The sequence below is a fragment of the Argopecten irradians genome, chromosome 3, assembly GCF_041381155.1.
Source record: "Argopecten irradians isolate NY chromosome 3, Ai_NY, whole genome shotgun sequence".
Taxonomy (NCBI): Eukaryota; Metazoa; Mollusca; class Bivalvia; order Pectinida; family Pectinidae; genus Argopecten; species Argopecten irradians.
In genome coordinates, this window is record NC_091136.1 from 50,518,552 (window position 1) to 50,539,728 (window position 21,177).

At 32.1% G+C, this 21,177-nt stretch overlaps 3 protein-coding genes across 9 annotated transcripts in view; 2 read left to right on the forward strand and 1 right to left on the reverse strand.

Annotated features, from left to right (window-relative positions):
* The window catches only part of LOC138318963 (zinc finger protein-like 1 homolog), a 433,896-nt gene that overhangs the window by 352,353 nt on the left and 60,366 nt on the right, over positions 1-21,177 (forward strand). The window lies entirely within an intron of this gene.
* LOC138318960 (uncharacterized) overlaps positions 151-21,177 on the reverse strand; it is a 27,456-nt gene continuing 6,429 nt past the window's right edge. For 4 of the 7 annotated variants that reach the window (XM_069261804.1, XM_069261806.1, XM_069261805.1 and 1 more), the window contains 7 exons: positions 7,941-8,059; positions 6,826-7,007; positions 5,841-5,888; positions 5,333-5,428; positions 4,399-4,524; positions 3,470-3,689; positions 151-2,195 (listed from right to left, as the gene is read on the reverse strand). In XM_069261804.1, coding sequence (XP_069117905.1) covers positions 2,179-2,195; positions 3,470-3,689; positions 4,399-4,524; positions 5,333-5,428; positions 5,841-5,888; positions 6,826-7,007; positions 7,941-7,950 — 699 coding nt within the window. In that variant the 5' untranslated portion in view covers positions 7,951-8,059 and the 3' untranslated portion in view covers positions 151-2,178. The remainder of the gene's footprint in view (positions 2,196-3,469; positions 3,690-4,398; positions 4,525-5,332; positions 5,429-5,840; positions 5,889-6,825; positions 7,008-7,940; positions 8,060-21,177) is intronic. The other 3 variants (XR_011207930.1, XM_069261807.1, XM_069261808.1) reach the window with 3 other exon arrangements.
* The window catches only part of LOC138318955 (TNF receptor-associated factor 3-like), a 13,574-nt gene continuing 13,470 nt past the window's right edge, over positions 21,074-21,177 (forward strand). Inside the window, exon 1 of the mRNA XM_069261784.1 lies at positions 21,074-21,150. The gene's annotated coding sequence lies outside the window, so the exon portion shown is untranslated. The remainder of the gene's footprint in view (positions 21,151-21,177) is intronic.

A 21,177-nucleotide genomic window follows, 5' to 3' on the forward strand; every position in this document is an offset into this window, starting at 1 on the left:
CAGTAGTCATTTGTACATTATTTACACTCTACAATTGTTGCATACGTTACCATAGTTACAACATTAAATGATACTAATTAAGCAGGTTACCATGTGCACAGGTAAGTCAAATCACACAACAGCTTCTCACTTACAAATTGCTGATGCATGTTTCCATTATGAACAATATCTATACAGATCAAGCATCCTATAGCATACTACATATAAAGCATGATACCGCACCTGGTGAGATTTCAAATCTTCCTCATTACTTAAAAAATAAAAAGAAGAAAAAACATAATGAGACTATCAATGCCGATACATCAGCTTCTGCTGACTATACGGTTAAAACTCATTGATAGTGTGTGACGGAAAGGCAGGAATGTAAGACTGAAAAATGGTTACATATTTCTTTTTATGTGTTTTGTTTTTTCATAAAATGTCCAGCAAAAATAAAAACACAAACCTTCACTTTGATATAAACGCTACGGAAGTGATGACTTGTTTTGTTTTTATACTACCTTTGTAATGAAAAAAGAACAATCATTTATGTAAAGATAATGCTATACTTACTGTAGTAAGTTAACTTTTTAACCACTTATAAAGTAATAGATCCATGCAATTTACAACAATATCTAAATAGCATACATTTTTATTCCTTTGAACATTCGCTACATATGGGATAGACATAATATCTTTCTTCTCATCTAAAGGAAAAAAGCCAGACAAAGTTAAAGCTCTACGTATACTTATACGTTAATTTTTGATATTGTTATCTTATTATGTAATACCTAATATAGAATTCGAATAAGATCACAACATTTAATGTTAATTGTTGCTGCCAACAGCATTTGTTTTATCTGACATTGATGGCTAACCAACTTCCTTTAATCATCTGAGCAGTTGTTATCAAATTTGTTTTTTTGAACTGATTGATATCTGAATTATAATTATATTACATTATATATACTACTTTTACTACAATAAAATACTGTTAGAGGTATCTTCATAATTCCAAGTGTTCTGAAATCAGAATGATTAGTATTTCAGCAAAATTAATATGATTTTTGTGTCCTTTTCCCCCGATGCAAATGTTCACTGTTGCTATATTTGGAAGGTCTTTATCAATACAGTGTTTATTCCCGTTGAAAACAAACGTTCTGACGCCCCTTGGCTTTAATAATTTAAACACAACAAAAGAAGTGGAACAATATAACTCAAGAATGCATTTTCAGCACTGATATCGACATAAGTCGGGCACAAAACTTGACACCAGATAATAAGAATTTTCAGTAACAGTTGCTATAGGAAAATATTACGATGTAAGTAAATAAATTTAATTTTTTATATTTTTATTCCAGATTCTAAATTTGATGCTATGATCCCCAACATTCCAGTGACGTCACTGTTAATGGGTTTGAATGAAGCGTCAGTCAGTCCCGCCAAACAGTGACGTCACAATCACTGGAATGACGTCGTTTACATATTTTCCACAGTAGTAAAAAGGAGTACTAGAATCTTTCTCTACCTACAGGGTATGACAACAAAATCACAAACCCCGGGGTAATTCATGAACGTCCAACCTGAGCAATTTCCCCGAGGGTTGTGATTTTGTTGTCGCACACTCACAGGTAGGGAATGATTCTTTTTCTCCCAATAAAAAAAGAAAAAAAAAGAGATAATAGCCTTCAAGGAGACGTCCTAGGACTATCGGTACCCTTGATGCCCTCGATCGTGCTCTTATATCATGTAACTTTTCATCGATTATTTGATCTAGAATATGTCTTCGACAGTTATATCTCTATGAATATGTGGAAGGAACGTGTGTACAAGATAAAAACAACCCATCTCAACTGCTATTCAGGGAACATAAAATGTAATCTTGGTCACCTCAGCGGCACTCAAGTCATGCATTATGTAAAATAGTTGCTATGAACGTCATGTCCAAATAATCAAAAAATGAATTATATATTATGTAAATATCGGTTAGCTTGCAATAACAATACTAATAATATTAGACTTTATTTAAACTTGATTACATGTTGAGTTTAACACAAGGTCAAGACATCCTAACAGTATGCTTTGATAATAAAGAAAATCACCAATTTCGTCCTCATCAGAACAGAATAAATTGAAGGAGCAATTCATCCAGAACGCATTGTCCTTGAACCCTTTGAAGTTGAATTGACCGATGGCGGTTTAGTTTGCTGGATTTCCTAACCAAAGAGAAATGACAGTGTGTAAGTAAGGCTTGATCAAATATAAGCGGTCAAGGCACATAGATCTTTATGATTTATGTGTTTACACCAACCTATATATCAACTTCTCCAAGGCTGTCCTGACTGTGATGGTCCTACAAATAAACTACTACTTGAAGATATAAATTGCTTTATTGGAAAAACTCGCCTTTTTAATTTATATATGACTTAAAGCCAGGATGAAAAAATAAATAAATGATAAAATTATCATATCAAATTGTATCAGATTCAGGTTAAGCATGAATATTGACAGCACCTGTAATTTAATAGTATCCATAAATTGTAAATAAAATTTATTCTTATAATTTCTTGATTATTGATAGTTTCTGGTAGCAGTGACCAGTGCAATAATTGCACATGGACGTTTTATCCAAGCCTGCCAGTGACTATATATATATTAATATTTAGGTATTATTATAATCTTACTATGTTGTACCTACTGGTGTGAATGTAGTGTGTATCAGGTGTAGGAGGTATTCCCATTTGAGCTATGTCCCCTTACCCGTGTTATGAATGTTATGTCTAATTTGTTTCATTGCTTTTATTCTCATTTTTGCCGCTATTGGAAAGAACTGTACCTGTTGTTTAATACTGTTGACATTTATGCGCCAAAACACCTATTTGGAAAACAAACCTCGAAAACGTCAAAACAGAGACGGCCACCATTCTTTGTTATAAAGTTAGATAAAACATATGACAAAGAATACGGAGAACTATGCCCTCTATTGTAATTATGACAGATATTGAAGATGGTAATATCATGACTCTTGATTGTCATGTAGCCACCCTTTCAAAAAGCGATGGGGTCAGGGTTTCAAGTAGTGATTTCAAAATCATAAAACTAATAGTTTATTAAGGGTTTCTTTGAAGATATAAGCAATGATTTTTTTATCTTTAAAATTCAACAACCCCATCAATTACACCCTGAACGTTTGGCTGAATGGTTCGTCGTTTAAACATTGCTAAACAAATGTAAATTAGGAAGATGCATAGTAAATAATAACAGATAAAGTAAGACGATTCCGTTATCAAAATATATATTAAAGGAAATATATAATAATTTTATATTGTTGGACTTAATCTCATATATATCTAATGGAACGAGGAACGAAACCTACTATATACGTTACAACCGATATATATGCATCTTTATTTGTCGTGTGTGTGTGTGTGTGGCGGGGGGGAGGGGGGGCAGGAAAAAGAAAAAAAAACACGTATGATTGTTTTCTTACTTGGGCTAAGCACCCTTGTTCCTGATGACAGGCGAAGTCGCTGTAAAGCCTGTATATCGTTGGTTTTCCTCTCTACCTGTCTGTCACAGCTTGATAAATCTGCCTGTACATTCTGTAGCATGGTTGTGATCCTTGAAATGGCATGTTCCTGTCTCCGTAGCTGTTTATGTATATCTTGGTGTTGTTTTATTACTATTTCAACTGCCTTTACCGTGTTAATCTGTTTAAGACAAAATGTATAACCGTTAAAATGGCCATCGACACGTGATTGTATTCTAAGTAACAACTTTTTTTAATATTCAACATCATATTTTCCTTTATATATCAGCAGCAGGTGTCACAAACACCGTCAAAACATGTGCAAATGCATCTGTACGCAGCCAACCGAAACTTATGGTTTGTATAGGTAGGAGGTTCCCCTATTCAGAGCATGGACTCGTAGAGCACGTTTGTTTCTGGATAGTCAGTGATCCATAAGATTTAAGGATACATAGTGGGTGTTACATAAATGTCCATTTGTTCGAAATAAAAAAATTAATTTCATTACTTTTTTTCCAAGTAAAAGCCGTGCTCCCTAAATTATGGCCAGGTGAATATAACACATTAATTTAAACATTCTGTCGCTAGAAGAATTTATTGTAGCTAAATTAGTTCCATGGCAATTCATTAATTCATATAATGATACAATACTAGTACATATATTTTGATCACGCAGTAATTCGATCTTATACAATTCATCTGCCTTTAGAGATAAAATCTGACGAAAACCAACGACCTCTTCAAAGAACAAAGCAGACACAAAAAAGTAAAAGAAGATAAAAATACTGACAAGAAAAATTGTCTTTCGTATTTTGAATTATGTTACAATTTTATAAAATATATACTCTATATACAATGTGTGTGGTTTTCGATTGGGTATGAAGTCTCACCTTCAATGATTTTGTCTGTTCCCGAATATTTCTATTATCTTCTTTTATGCATGCCAAAGTCGTTTCTATATTAGCAACTGTATCCTCCTGTGACCATGCAAAATCGAATTCAAATGCAAGTTCACTCTGTTGAGGTAATACCAAAACATAAGTGTGAATGTTGAGATAATAAACGGATTAACAACGTGAAAAACACTGTTTCACAGCAAATATAAAAAATACTTTGCATAATGACTTATCGCCCTATGAGCGTAAACATGCTTTATACATTTAGATAAAATTAAAGACATTTATTACTCCTATTATATTATATAATCTTTAAAGATGATACACCGCCGACAGAACATAAACGATACCCACCATTTGAACAATAACTGATGTGTGATCGTGTTAATTTGTGTCTAACATATACAAAAACGCATATAAAATAATTTCCTTTTCTTTCGGTGCATGTACAATAAGTACTTAATTCCATCTTGAATTGAAATAAGAAGCTCAAATTTTAAATGGTGGTAATGGTGTAAAGTCAGTAACTTTTGTAACCGAGGAAAAATATTAATTCGTCTGCTCCTGTTTTTGATAGAGAAAAATATAATTCGGCGGTGGAGCATCTTTAATGTAAATTGATATAACTGTATAACTTAATTTCTTCATAAAAAGTAAATATGGACGCTGACATTTTCTATAAACAGATACACAATAGTTATATGTAGTATATTTGGCATTGTATATTAGTTATCCGAATTCAGCAGCATTTTTTGTTGTTGTATTGCTGTGTTAGATTAGCAGATAAAGGCACGGTTTTCCATACATACATGTATCCGATAAATACCGGGTATATAAGTCCATCAGTGATCTAGTGATGTTAGATATATATTTGCTTACCTATGGGAAGTTGTTTCGTCATATTGAAAATGAAATCATTAAAAATTACCTGAAACGATGTTCTATTTTGCGAGTTGGATATACTAGTTGACTGCATTTCGATATTCTTTTCTTTGGTATCCGATTCGACTTTCATCTGGTTGACCTTCATATGAAATGATACGTGACAAAATTCATTAAAACATTTTGTGTGCGAAATAGAATACATAAGGAGGCACAAATAAAATATGTATTCAAGAGCGAGTCATGAATTACAGTGGAACTTGTTTACTCCTTGAAGGAAACATATTTGGCATTTATGTAAAGTTTCCCTGATTATTTGGTTTTAATAACTATAATTAAGAAGGCAAATGTCATACAATCAATCAAGCCGCAATAGACAGGGATCGGAATTAGACAAGGGCTGGTTTTGACAAGTTACACTATAATGAATTCGCCATCTATGGAATCTAACTTTCATTGTGTTAGAGTCACTGGCAAAGTGCTATCGCTGTCAATACAAAATGTATATCTAATAATTTCCATTTTTTTGTCATGACAACAGCATAAACCATTACCTTATGCTTGTCCATGATAGCTTTCCTAAGGACGCAATCGTCTTTCACCTATGTGAATAAAATAAAAATTAAGACATAAGACTATGGAAAGTCTTGGAATTATAATAAAACCATATGTAAGCTTTTATGATTTAATATGTGGATTTTTTTTTCTATTTCATATGTATATGGAAAAATAGAGATTCTTCAACGTTTGATTGTTGTTTATTAGTATCATATTTATCAAACTAGTTCGAATTAGTTTATTTTCAACTTTCGAGCTTTAGCAAGTGTCATTTCAAAATTTGAAATTTGATGAACAACAGTCACCCGTTGAGGAACCTGTTAATACCATGACTTTAATTCTATATCTATATTGTGTCGAGTAGTTGTTTTGCGTCTCATTCGGGGAAGCTAAATAACCGCCACAAATAAAATACCCAAATACAGAGTACATATCTTGTTATTTATAAGGTTTTCGCACCCTTTTCGAATTAATTTATTTTTCATTTTCAAAGGGGTATGAATTAATGGTGCAATCTGTGTGAATCATTACCCGATGGAATTAAAGAAGATGAAATAAAATATGTACGATTCTAGTGTTTTTCCAAGTTGTGAAATTGAAATTTAGTATGAGACCTTGAAGGGGATGATTTGTTTAACCAATTAAGGTATGTCATGTTTCCCGAGAGCGTATTAGAATTACACGTGAATACTTTACTGACATCATAAAATTCATTACTTAATATTTGCTACAATCTTAAAGAACAAAAGGTATCAGAGTATATAATATCAATGCATATTTATATCCATTTCAGACAACATCGTTTAAATGCAATTTTTTATATTGTTTAAAACTTATATCGTTGCGATAGCATTTCTTTTTAATTTTATTATGCAATAAAAACCAATTTTACTTAGACAATAAGGAAAGTGCCAGATATGTGTAAATAATAAATTTATGTTTTTACTTGAATGATGATAATTGAGAGCGTGTTTAACCTACCTCATCTAGGTCTATGGCAGTATTACATAACGTAACAGGACATCGCGCGTCCCCGTGACTCAGACACGGATCCTTGTAGACCCTATGTCCACATGATAACTTGACGGGATCCTTCAGAGTAGAATGACAGGCTTTGCACAGGTATAATGATGGAATGTTGTGTTTACTGCTATCGTTAATTTCTGTTAAAAGGCAAATAGAAACTAATATATCGGTATAAAGATGTAGCGATCAAATTAATTATTTAGACATTCAACTGTTTTCACTTACTAATTATACATGGTAGTATTGATACAAACTGGACAGTGGCACATGTAATGAAGTACGCTGGTTTATAGATTTGTTTCCCCTTGACAAGCACGACGACCCAAAAGCTAGTACTATAAATACACGAATACGAATTTTGAGGAGATATGAAGTTGAAACTGCGACCATCATGGGTTTAGTACATTGTACGCTAACATTTCGAATACTTTTTTTTATTTTTTTACTTTCTTAAATCAGATTAAGCTTTTCAAGAGTGATCACGTGACTTGCTACATTTATGTCCTTTCCATACCAAAAGTAATTGTAACAATAATGAGTAATTACATGTTACTTTTAAATAGAGTAAAATATTTACAGATATTAAAAGCAAATCTTATTACATGCATATTTTTTTCTACAGAGGGACCGCGATAGCCGAGTGGTTGGGGTGTAAATGTTAACCAGATTGCCAGGTAATGAGCACTAGTAGGTGTTTTCTCCGACTACACTGGCTTTGTTACAGCAACAATACTGACACATCCTTGAATGACCATAGCTGTTAATATGACGTTAAACTAATTAAATCAAAACCAAACTTCTGCAGGAAACCTACAAAAGCGGGAATTATTGCGAAATAGTCGTTAAGTATAACTTTATCTTTAATGTATGTTTATCAAAGGCAGTTGTAGCCTACGGAAGGATACAGTTTGAAACAAAGACGATTTTATCTTTAATTAGTTTTGAAAGCAGTTGTAAGAACGATACAGTTTTTTCGATTTTATATAACCACGCAAAAAATATTGTTATATAACTATTCTGTTAAAAGCAAATTTGAATGCCATAGTTGTTATTCGTAATTTACAACATACTTGTTGCCATAGGAAAAGAGAAAAGTAAAATTGTAGACAGGTCTAAATTTTATCTTCACTTTTGGTTGTCCTCTTTCTGTTAGGTAGCGTATCCAGCTTGGTCGCATTCGGAAAGCACTCTAAAATCAACAAAACAAGGATTACTTCGAGTGAAATATGTATAGCTATAGAACAGATACCGTATTTTCTTCCAAGCTTCATACAAGATTTTGCTTAAAGATGCTCCATCGCTGAAAGAGTATAAATTAGCTTGATAATTTAAACAATACTTGATATTTAATCGTATATATATATGTCTAATTTTAACATAAAAACATATACAATAATTTGTTTAGCTTTTAGTATCTGCGCATTCAGTACCTTATAGGGCATAGTGCCACGGATGCAATTAATTATTTTACATCTTTATATCTAGAATTGAAATAAGAAATTTTTCAAAGATGATAATAGTGTCAAATAAGTAACTCTTGCTAGAAAAAATACTAATTCATCTGCTTCTGTTTTTTGATAGATAAAAATCACCATTCATCGGCGGTGAAATATACGTGTTTTTCCTCATCATATTAGGTTTGTAGTAAATAAATAAAATTATTTTGATTGCTTCATTATATTCTTTGATAAGAGCGCAGCGCTTTGCCCGAAGCGGAACTCTCTAAAAGACTGTTGAACTACACCCCTTGAAAAACTTCACTCCCTTTCTAAATACCGACAAAGGAAAACCCTTAATTTATCTAATGTAATGTATACCCCATGTATGTCGAAATAAAGAATATCTACATATGAAATGCTGAATGACGAGAAACGTTCGTAGGGACCGTATAGGTAAGCGTGACATTTACATCAATTAAATAAATTAATCAAAAACAATTATCAGATGTGCATTATTGATTCGCGCCCAAATTTATAGATCATCGAATTTAAAACTCTAAATGGATGAAATTATCTGTATAAACATTGCACTCGACCCTGAAAATAATGCATTATACACTGTAAGATGAACGTACTATTAATATATGTAGCTGCTCTTTGATAAGGCTTTGTCTTAATTCATTTTAGCTAATGCATTTATTAGACTTCTTTTACGTAGGTTTGACTGAGAACGATAAAAAATCTGTGTTTTTGTAGAATTTTTCATTTTTCTAGAGTCCATCTTTTAAGCATATGAGAAGAAATATAACGTTTCTTTGTGTCTTTCATATTTACACCACTCAGACATTTTTTGTTCTGTGGATTTAGCAACGCAAGTGAGTTAAACATTGAAATAAAGTAAGAACCATACGGTTCCTGTGTAAAGAATTGTAGAGCTTACTCTAGTAACACACCAGATGAGTAATGAAAATACGCTTGCTTCATTGAAGCGAATCAACTTGAATCACATATACAGATACTGCATAGTTGGTAGACAAACCGAGATGACGAGTGGAATAAAACATTCAATTATTGGCAAAGAACGGTTTACAAATAAAATGTACAATGCACTACACTTTGGGTATGGATGCAGTAGTTATTGCTACGCCGCATGAGGCGTATCAGTTAGTTTCATAAGCAATTCATGTCATCTTGCAGGATAGCCACGTAGAAAGAACGCTTGAATCAGACGGTTGATCCGTGTGTTATACAAGTATTGCCTGTTGAAGTAATATTAAAACGAATTACGGAAACAGACTTGAACGGATTCGGACGTTTTCTTCCTGATAACGTTCAGATTTCAATGTAGAACAAGCATTCGTGGTAAAAGTATTCTGAATTACGATATTCTTGTAATTTATCAGGCATATTTAATGAAATCTGGTTCCAAACACCATGTTAGAGACATTACTTTTTTATATTTCTTATTAAGAACATCAGCTTGTAACAATAATAATCAGACAATGCGTATGATAATTGACGGAACACAGAACATACTAAAATGCGGAATATGGAATGACAGCACATACTAAAAACGGAAGGAAAACGAAACATCGAAAAACACAGAAACATATGTATGCGTTAAAGTTCAATATTTTCTTTGTCTCTTATTCTGAGATAATCTCTGCATAAAAATCTTTTTATTTGTTAGTGACAAAAGTATCATTAAAACTGCTCGTCTGTACTAAACCTAGCTACATGTACAGATGTACCTTGCACTAACACAATTACACAAATTATAAAATGGCTTCCGACAGAACAATTAAAATCGCTAAGCAATATAATCCTATCATTGTTTAATTTTCATATGCTTTCCAATCAAAGAGTTAAGCTTCTGCGTAACCCACTTAGCTTTCTGGGAAGCTAAAATACTTGTCGGTTTTTACCGGTAAAACTGGTTTTACCAGGTATTGTGATCGCAATTCCGGAACTAGCTTTTTCCCCCCCCCCCCCCCCCCCCCCCCCGGGCTGGTGTTGTGAAGAATAAACTGAATAACCAGACATTTGTGGTACATATAGTAGTAATTTGCACCCAGATACAATATAAACTAGTTTAGAATCATTCTATAAACTTATTCAGCAGCATCAATATCATTTTAAGTTGATTGCGAAGAAAATAAGAAAATATAGTGAACTGCATTTCATTATTAAGTAAATGTTATTCACGTGAAAATCCACGGCACATCATTTTTTTTCATATTAATAAAAATATTCATTTGTTTCAATTTAACTTATCATATTACTTATATATATTTCTTTCCAGCTATATTCTGACTAATCTTTGCTTCTGTAATGATTACATTGTTTCAATTTCAATGGAGTGAAAGTGTGTGCATGTGAATATACTTACAAAGAATTTACATGCAATATGTGTGTATTTTGTTTTGAATGTTTAAATGTATGTTACATATTCTTATGTATAAATTGATTATTGAATAAAATCATTTTTTGGAAAAGAAAAAGTCCTGAGCTTTCTAAACTGACGGCCTGGGTTCAACCCTTATCGTCGGCACATCAATTTTTTTTCATATTTTTATTTGTTGTTATTTCACCATGCTTGAAAAAAATCTTTTATTTTGTCTTTATTTTCAAAAGTTTATTCCAAACATGAACATGTATAGCATATACACTAAATTACGAACATCCCGCTATTACGGCCACTTATTTTCAGTCCGATTTTTTTTCTTTTTGTATTGGTCGTTTCAGAAATACAATGGCTGTATCTCCATTTGCCCACTTTTTATAATCTGATAATTAGCAGAATGTTGTGACAAAGATTATAGTCTATTTCAGAGAAGTTAACTTGGGTTTACCTGTGTTTTACCTGTGAATTTCACCTGTGATACGTACTGTACTTATTCAATAAGGGTATCATTTATGTATAACTTGATGTACATGTATGGAAATAATATTACATGGAAAAATCTTTTGGTTTGATACTCTTTGTGATGTCAGTTATGTTATTGATTTTTCATATTAATAATATACATATAATAATAATATATAATGTATAAGTAAATAATTAACACATCAAACGTAAAATCAATATTTGGTCCTAACTTCAAAACTTCAAAATTCCTTTTTCTCTTTTTGACAAACATATATACCTGTACATATAAACACATAAATAATAACTATAATTGCTAATTGTAGTTCAATCAAAATATACCTTCTTGGATATCGAGCTACATGTATTGAGGTACATACACGTATAAACTTTAGTGGCATTTATAACATAATCCACATTCAACATATTTACAAAAATAGTTTATGGTAATAATTATGTAATCATGCAGTTTATGTTTACGCCTCTTTTCATTAGAAATCACCTTTGTGACAATTCTACTGAAGTATTTATACTGCATCGTGATTTTTAGGAATCCCATTGAGTCAATTTGCCGACAAAAATCTTACTCTTACCTTCATAATTTGATATGTTCGAACTATCGGAAATATGATCTATTATAAAAAAATCAGGGTTCGAACTATCACTAGCTAAACAATTATCTCAATAACATTCACATTCTCTCAAACCATTTGCAATCTGCAGAAGTCTATATTCTGTAGAAATGCTTAGATTTTTATGATGTGATAGGAGGGATGCGCACTATACATGTATACACATGACAAATCATGCAAATTCTTGTCACTGTAGAATTGGAATTTCGAGACATCTAGATCTGTACAGTTTGATATATAGGGTATACAACTGTATATGATATAATTAATATATTAGATACAAGTACAAACGTACATGTATATGCATTTGTATATATATCTTCATGTACATGTATATTGTTACATGTATCATCCTATAGATCCTTTATATCGATCTGTAGCTATATAGCTACATTGTACACAAGTGCACATGCCACTGTCTTTAACTAATTCTTGAAATTGCAACAGTTTGTAAAAAAAAAAATTCTGACATTTAATTATCCTAAAACTTGGATGAAATTTTGTTCTTTAATACACCATTCCAATGGTGAAATTTATAAAGATGTAACATAAAATATCATTTATATTTGTCTGTCAAAACGCACAAAATATTATATAGTACTGTATTGTATACAGATATATCGATATCTCTCTATCTATTTCCCCACTTTTGATAAACTAGAGGTAGCTCAGGTAAACGAACACAGGTAAGCACAGGTAAAAATTATTATGGAACTGACTATAATTGGTTTTCCATTGTTCTCCTATACCAACACTTTTCTTTGTTCTCTAAAAAGTGGGCAAATGGAGAACACACCAATACAATCACACCGCTATTCCGTTTTACGACCAGTTTTCATAGTCCCAACGACCACTAATTAACACTAATTGACCCTTTGATTATGACCACAGGCACATGTGACTTCACACCTCACCTTCCCGCACGCAGCAACCCGTGAACAACTGCCCGCAGGTACATCAGTCTGTCTTTTGTTTCCGTCGACCTAATTATCAGATTATCTACCTGTACTAGGAGAGTGTTAATAGCCATCATTTCCATTCTTGTGACTGGCAGTTGACGTGATCGAAACCACAAGTAATGCAACGTTCTTTCGATAGCCCTGGTGGCGAGATCAAATTCAAATTCAAATTCTTTATTTGCATTAAGTTTTTCAACTTATTTGCTTTTTACAAAGAATAATATCAAAATACAATTTGCATACATACAGGATAAGTGGAGAATGGACAAAGCATTACATTAATGACTTTCTCAAAATAGTTGCATTGTAAATATATTTACTAAGTAGATTTAATTCTTTTATATTTGTAGTACTCAAAAGTTTGGTTAATTTAAATACAGATGGTTTTTCCCAATAATGTCTTTTTATAAATTTCTTTCTAATATCTTGATAAATTGGACAAATGAGAATAAAATGATATTCGTCCTCAATATCACGATGAGGGTCACAAAACTGACAAACACGCTCACTTCTATCTAAATTTGAAAAACGTCCAGATTCAATGCACAAGTTATGTGCCGATAACCTTATTTTTGTCAATACAATACGATTTTTGTTTGGAATATACTTTGTCAAATAAGTTTGTAAAACAACTTGATTCACCAGGTGACGATATAAATAGCACTTAGAAGAGTTTTCTAATATAGATGACAACTCTTGAAAAGCTACATCATTAATTCTTTGTCTGATTATTGGTAAAATATTTGATGGAACAACTTTATGCTGGTTTACCCAAACATCACCAAAACCATGACTGTACAATATATCTTTAACACATTCTACCCAATTAAATACATTGTTCGATTTTGGTAAATTCAATAAAACATTATAAGCAGTTTTTAAAATACAGTTATTAGAATTTATAATTTTCAACCAGTATTTTATCATTCGATACTTTCTGGTGTAAAAAAGAGGAAAACGCCCAAGTTCAAAATAAACCATTACATTGCATGTGGATTTTTTAACATGTAATACCTTTTTACAGAATTCAAGCTGTATCTTTTCAATATCTGGAGCTTTACAGCCACCCCAGACTTCCGATGCATAACTTAATACACTGTTAACATATGTATCAAATAAATTTAAAAGAGTAACAAAATTCATTTGCATAGATTTACATTTTGAAAACAAAGCAAACACAGCCTTTCGCCCTTGTTCTGACAACTTTTTTTGTAATGCATTAAACTTATTATTAAATTTAAAAACAACTCCCAAATACGTAAATTGGTCTACAACTTCCAACTGTTTGTCATCATAAAACCAACAATCTTCTTTACGTAACTTGCCACTTTTTCTAAAAACCATTATTTTAGTTTTTTCAACATTCACAGTTAGATTCCACGTTTCACAATAATTATGTAGGCTGTTCAGCATGTTTTGTAAATCTCTGGCAGATTCCGCAAACAAAACTAAATCATCAGCATACATCATGAGAAAAAGGCTTAACTCACCAAATTGGTAATCATTTACTCCATGTTCTATAAAATAGTTTTCAAAGTCATTAACATACAACGAAAACATTATCGGTGACATAATTTCTCCTTGAGCGAGGCCCATATTGTTTACAAAAAAATCTGAACATCTCCCATTTACAGTTACACAAGATTTTACTTGGCTATACATTGATTTAATAGTTTTAAGTAAGTTTCCTCTAATTCCAAGTTGAGATAATTTAAACCACAATTTGCATCTATCTATAGAGTCGAAAGCTCTTTTAAAATCCACAAAACAGCAAAATAATCTTTTATTATCATTAAGAGATTTAGTAATAATAGAATGGAGCACAAAAATAGCATCAACTGTACTTAATCCAGGGCGAAACCCAAATTGGGCATCAGTAACAATGTACTTTATGTACATTTTTCATATAAGACGATTATTTAAAATTGATGTAAAAAGTTTTGCCATACAGCTAAGAAGACTAATACCTCTATAATTGGCAGGGTCACTACGGTCTCCTTTCTTATAAACTGGTATAATTACAGCAGTTGACCAAGCTTCAGGGAAAAAACCTGAGTTCAAAACATTATTGAAAATTTTATTAAGAACAGGATTCAAGTATGTACTGCATTCGATAAGATATTCGTTAAGAATGCCATCCAGGCCGTGAGATTTACCTCTTTTCAACCCCCTAATAGCCTTTTCAATTTCCTGAGTGGTAATGGGTTTATCTAAATCCTCAAACACAGTAGAGTCATCCGTATTATCATGGTGAGCCTGGTCATAATTATTAACAGAGAGCTCTTTGAAATGATCATAAAAATCAGATATATGTGCTGTTGGGTTAACTCGTTTCCTAGAAGAAAATTTTTTATGAAAATATCTAGGGTTATGTTTCTTTAAATGATCCAATATATCACCTTCTACCTTCCTATACATGTTTTTACGCTTCCTCTCAGCTATTTTGTATTCTCGTTTACTTGCGTGTAGCTGTTGGCGATTACTGTGGGATTTGTCTCTATTAAATACTTTTAACTTATATAAATACCGACCTCTTAATCTTTGTAGTTCTTCATCAAACCATGGTTTGTTTTCCTCGGACACACGTGAATGAGACCGGAAGTTCTGGTCTGACCTCGCACGTGCTGACCTCTCAGGTCGCTCATCTGCCTGTTCTACTTTCGTGAATGGAGATAGTAAATTTGTCAACTCATGCGTGACATTGTAAACACATGTGTTTATAGACTCAGGAGTTATTTCCCCTTCAATATCACTTGCAGCGTTAATCCTATCAATATTATCACGTATTGTTGTAACACATTGATTCTTAAAACTATCGTCCCATTTATACACAGACCTCTTAGTACCTGACAGATCTACATTAACATTATCACATGTACCAGATAAATCTGATTTAATTTCGATATGTAGAGGAGCGTGATCTGAAAATTCTGTGAAACTACAGACAATAAAATTATCAATAATTGAAATTAGCTGGGGATGCACAATAAGGTAATCAATTACACTCATACCGCTTCTACCATGGAATGTAAAATCACTGGAAAAAGTAAATTTATTTCTTCCGTTCATTATTCTTAGGCCAGATGCCTTACATAGATTTAACAGTCTTGTACCATATTCATTCAATACCGTGTCAGGATTAATTCTTTTGTCAATGTCAACATCTGTATCATATGTAATAAAACTTTGCAAATGTTGTTGTATATTCTGATTTATATAATCTTGTCTAATGAAATCATCATCCGTACGTGTTCTGCTATTCAAGTCACCAAAAACCATAACATCACCCTTACTTGAATATTCAGCAATACAGCTTTCAAGTTCAAAAAATAAATCACAATTATAATACTGATAGTAATTGGAATTGACAGGAGGGATGTATACACCCGCTACATATAGATCATTTTCACTGCCTAGTAGTATTTTATCTAATTTTATCCAGGCTATTGAATCAAAAAGTATTTTATCAACTGTGACACTTTTTTTAAGATTTTGATTGATCAATATAACAATACCTCCTCCCTGTGCGTGTCTTGTCAATTTTCGTGGGATACAAAAACAATCATATCCGCAAAAGTTAAGAGAAAAATTATTTGCTATCCAACATTCAGTCAAAAATACAATATCGTATGTTCTTATATAATTAGTAAAAGCTTTTTCATCTAATTTATTATTGAGACCACCATTAATGTTCCATGAGATTATCTTTAAATGTCTCTTATTGTGTCCAATCTCTGCGTGTTCCTATTTTTTCCCAGCTCGTCCTTTCTGTGGGCTTTTCACATTCCGTGTGGTAGCATGGCCTGTATACAGGTTACCATCGATATAGAGCTTGTCCTTCACTATTACGGCCCGCTTCCCTTCATCGCGCGCTTTTTTACATATGGGCCATAACTCTTGACGGACAGCTTGTATTTCCTTCGGGTACTGCTCACTTATGAAGATATCCGACCCAATCAGTTTCCTAGAATTTTTACGTACATCTTCCCGTTGGTGATATGAACTGAATTTAGCAACAATTGGTCTCGGTTTCTCGCCTCGTTTTTCTCCAAATCTATGCGCTCGGTCGATGGCAACGTTATCAATGTTAAGCTTATCGCGACACAGGTCACGGACAAGCTGTAACAGTCCTCGCGCACTGTCGTGTCGGACTCGTTCACTTCCTGAATCGAACGATTTAGGCAGTTCTTGCTCATACGTGTAACGCCAATGGAATTAAAATTCTTTAATGTAAGAGATATATTGATCTTATTTCAGATATTTATGAAGTACCGTACGTCAATCATCTCATTTCAATAGATGTGTCATCTATTTTGTTGCGGTAAACATATGTCTAATCGGTGTTTTGCATTAGTTAAAAGTACGCTTGACTATTGCACAGTAGTCTTTCAAACACTTTACCGATTGTGATCGTAAGTTATTATTTGACCAATCATTGCACGTGGCGGGATAATTTAAATCGATTTACGTAAATATCTAGGCCTAATAATAATTAACACAGATCAATACCAATTTTAAAACACATAGTTTCTCATTTACCTCAGGTGATACTATGTGATAATTAAACCAGAGACATAGATAATTTAATTACTATCTAAATTTCTAATTAAACTAACGATATGTATTTTAATTATAATTAAAACATAATAGAAAGTAATGTCTAGAAAAAAGTATTTTCATTTAGATTGTCAACAATTACTTCAGCGAAATTTAGTTTAAGATTTAAATAAGCACACCCCATTAACTTTATTTAATGAAAAAATATGTTTATGCTCTAGAAATAAATAATATAGTCATTATATGTCCCTAATTTGTCAAACTTTAAAAATTATTTGTAAATTATTGGTTTTGATTAGATACGCATGCATTAAAATATGATATGATTAAGATTCTAATGACCGACAAAACTAATTGATAAAATATAGTAATTTGCAAATTTATCTTAACCAAAATATATTAAACTGGTTTTTTTCCCACACGTACATGTACATACTCAGCATGCTATGTTATGTTTCTTATGGTTTTTTATAGAAATGTAATGTATATGTCATGTCAAGTTTATGTTGATGTCACATGTATCTGTAAATGTGTTATATGCAAAAAATAGAACAAAAAATTTAAAAATATATATATATAATATACATTTATATATACATGACGCGTCGCAAGATACTGGTGATACTTAACGTTACACTAGCGTGACGTCGAACGGCGTTAAATACGGACAACGGCATGGATTAAAAATGGCATTTAAAGAAATTTTGAAAATAGAAATAAAAGTTATATATGTATCGAATCCTTTTGATATGACCTATAAGACCATGTATATAAAATGTACGTATATACATCTGTATATTGTGTCTGTATCTGACTTTTCTTTGATTTTAATCGAATTAAAGATTCCTGTAATGTTTCTCTTGTGCTTGAATGGAGTTTCCAATATTCATGTTGAGGACTAAAATCATATTTTATCTTTATTTTACTTCCAAAATGTACATATGTATAATAACGGTATAAAATGCTAATCTTGTACACAAAGCTACAGTTAAGCCGTTCTCGGTTTAGAAGTCAAATATGGCGATTGTATTTTCATAAGGATCGTTAACGTAAGGTTTTAATGAAAAAGATAGTATTACGATATTTGTTATTTGGCATCAGTACAGTAGTATTTCCTGTAAATAAAATAGAGTACCATGATAAATACAGATCGATAGACTAAGTTGAACTCACTACATGAATATTTTAACAAAAAATGCTTGACTCAAATTTTTGATCATAATGTTCTCTAATTCTACGACCCCGGCAAATGGACACTAAAGATAGCATCGTAAACGCTCAAAGGTTTTACTGAACAATATAATACATACATGTATCAACAAAAAGTATAGGTGATTTAGATATACTTAATTCGTGAAACGCTCAATTTTGTAGCCACATGCTTCCTGACAATGACAACACAATAAGAGACCAACGATTACTAGTATACATGTATCAACCTTTTAAACTTATTCTGTTTGGGGTAGGGGAGTGATTGGCGGTTGGTGCAATAATAGAGTGATAAAGATAACCCGGCGTAGTATCACTAACCGTCCATCTCTGGGTCATGAGTTGGAAACCAATGTGGGACAATTACATATAACATGTAGTGACCACAGGTCGATGTTTTTACTTCTGATGCTTTTACTTTTCCACCTTATATGCTTTGTATGCATATTACATTTTTCATAAAATTTCAATTTTGAAACAAAAATACAGTACATGTATTACGTACCGGTCAGCTAGGATACAGAGTAACTGTTCTTGATCGTCATGATCATAGAGGAAACCTGGTCTACCTCAGAATTAAGACCACCTCGCTATTAAGACTACTTTTACTCAGACCACTGGGTGTTTAAATAGATAGGTTTTAAGGTAAATACTGTTATACATATTCTCAACACATGTTATATAATGTTTCTGACGTCCCTTGCTCATACACATTTTCATTTACAGCAGTTCGGAGCGGTAGGGAGCTGGGTTTTCGAGAAAAATATTTCAAACATTATAGGATAGATAACCACGTGAACCGCCATATATACATCTCTTCGTATCTGTAGCAGTGTGCAGCCAAGCGTGAAGGTGTGATACATTGATCATGACCACATTAAAACAATAAGCAGTGATCTAGAGTTGGCTGTTCTATTGTTTAGAGGATTAAGTGTCATTTTATAACGAAATCTTATCGTTTGGTTGTTTATGCAAATTAAATGAAAAAAATCGGAGGTGTTTAAAATATAATTGAAATTGTAATACATGTACGTAATATTCTGTACTAGGTAAATGTATTTATATAGTTTGTAACACATTGTTTTTTTCAAAGTAGATTATCATGTCAAAGTAAAATTGCTGAGTGAATCTGCTATAATATATACTGAAACCACTGAAGCTTACAATTTTCGTTACTGTAAAGGAAATTTTAGAAATATCAACCCATTTCAAATGATTCGACTGAACTAAGTCTTCCCATCTTCTCCTCCCGGTAGGAGTTATTTTATTTTTACATTACATTGTACAGATCAATATGAAATATTTAATGTTAGTAGGAATAAAATTTGACATTTCAGAGTCAGCTTAATTCAGGTGTTCTCTGATAGCAGATAATAAAACCGTGATATTCCAAAAAAATTAGTACTAATCTGATAGATTTGTATTAATTCATCAAAACAGTAAAAAGTAGCGTGTCACTATCCTTCATTAAATCATATACTACAATTATGTTTTTCTTGAACCAAGCCTTATAAGAACAGTTTTGCTTTCAGTAGTCATATTTCAAAGTAAAGTATCATGTCCAAGCCTTATAAAAACAGCTTTGGAACCAATAGTCAAATTTCAAAGTAAATTATCATATCAAAGTAAAATTTCTGAGTGAATTTGCGATCCGAAGTTTGGACCTATCCTTGCTCCAAATTTTGCTGAACAACTTTCCATAATGTTTAGTAAGAAGATATTTACAAATTGTAGTTAGAAAAGGACACTGATGACAATACCTGTCATTTAGTTAACTCGTGCCGTTACCGTTTGTTAGGATATATGTTGTGATGTACTACAAACTTGATAGACATAGAGAAAAAATATTAAGATTTTTTAACAAAAATCATCCTTCGTGCCATTTACATGTCGTTAAGTTAATTAACTTGATGTCATTCATATTAGTCATTAAAGGTCAAATACGTGTATGGTATTGCTTAAACATTATGTGAGATTTTATATGATATAACCAGTAAGTTTTTTCTTGATAGATGAAGAATCTCTGATCCTACACTTAACATATATGCCTGTTTAGTTTTTAACAAACAAATCAATTTAATTTGACATTACAAGTCACCATAATACTGAAACTTTTCTTTATATAAACTTGACAACATGAATACTTCCTCTTTGATTGAAGGTTCTGCACTGAAATGCATTATGTGTATATAGAATAACTGGACCTGTACAAAATGTGAGAAAATAAATCAATGTGATAAATTATTACGACCAAATAAAAAACAAATAGTTGTATTAGTTTTTCAGCCTTTGTTTAAGTCCTGTCTTCTTTGGGTCGTTTTCCAATTTGCAGTTATACTGATAACATAACCATTGACTTATCAATCTTTAACACTCGAATCAACTCCTATCATCCAGAAGTTTTACCGGAGCAGTACTTTCAGTACTTTGATTAGGTGCGTAAGCTATATTAAGTACAGGTAAAAATAGAATGAGGAAATTCCCTTTTAAAACACTACACCTACACACAAATATATATACACATTGCAGCACACAATTTCATTTAGTTATAACCAGTCATGGGATGTAAAGTGTACAGATACTCGTGTTAACAACTAGACCACTACTAGAATTGACAAGTAAGTTGAGGGTTTTGAATATATAAC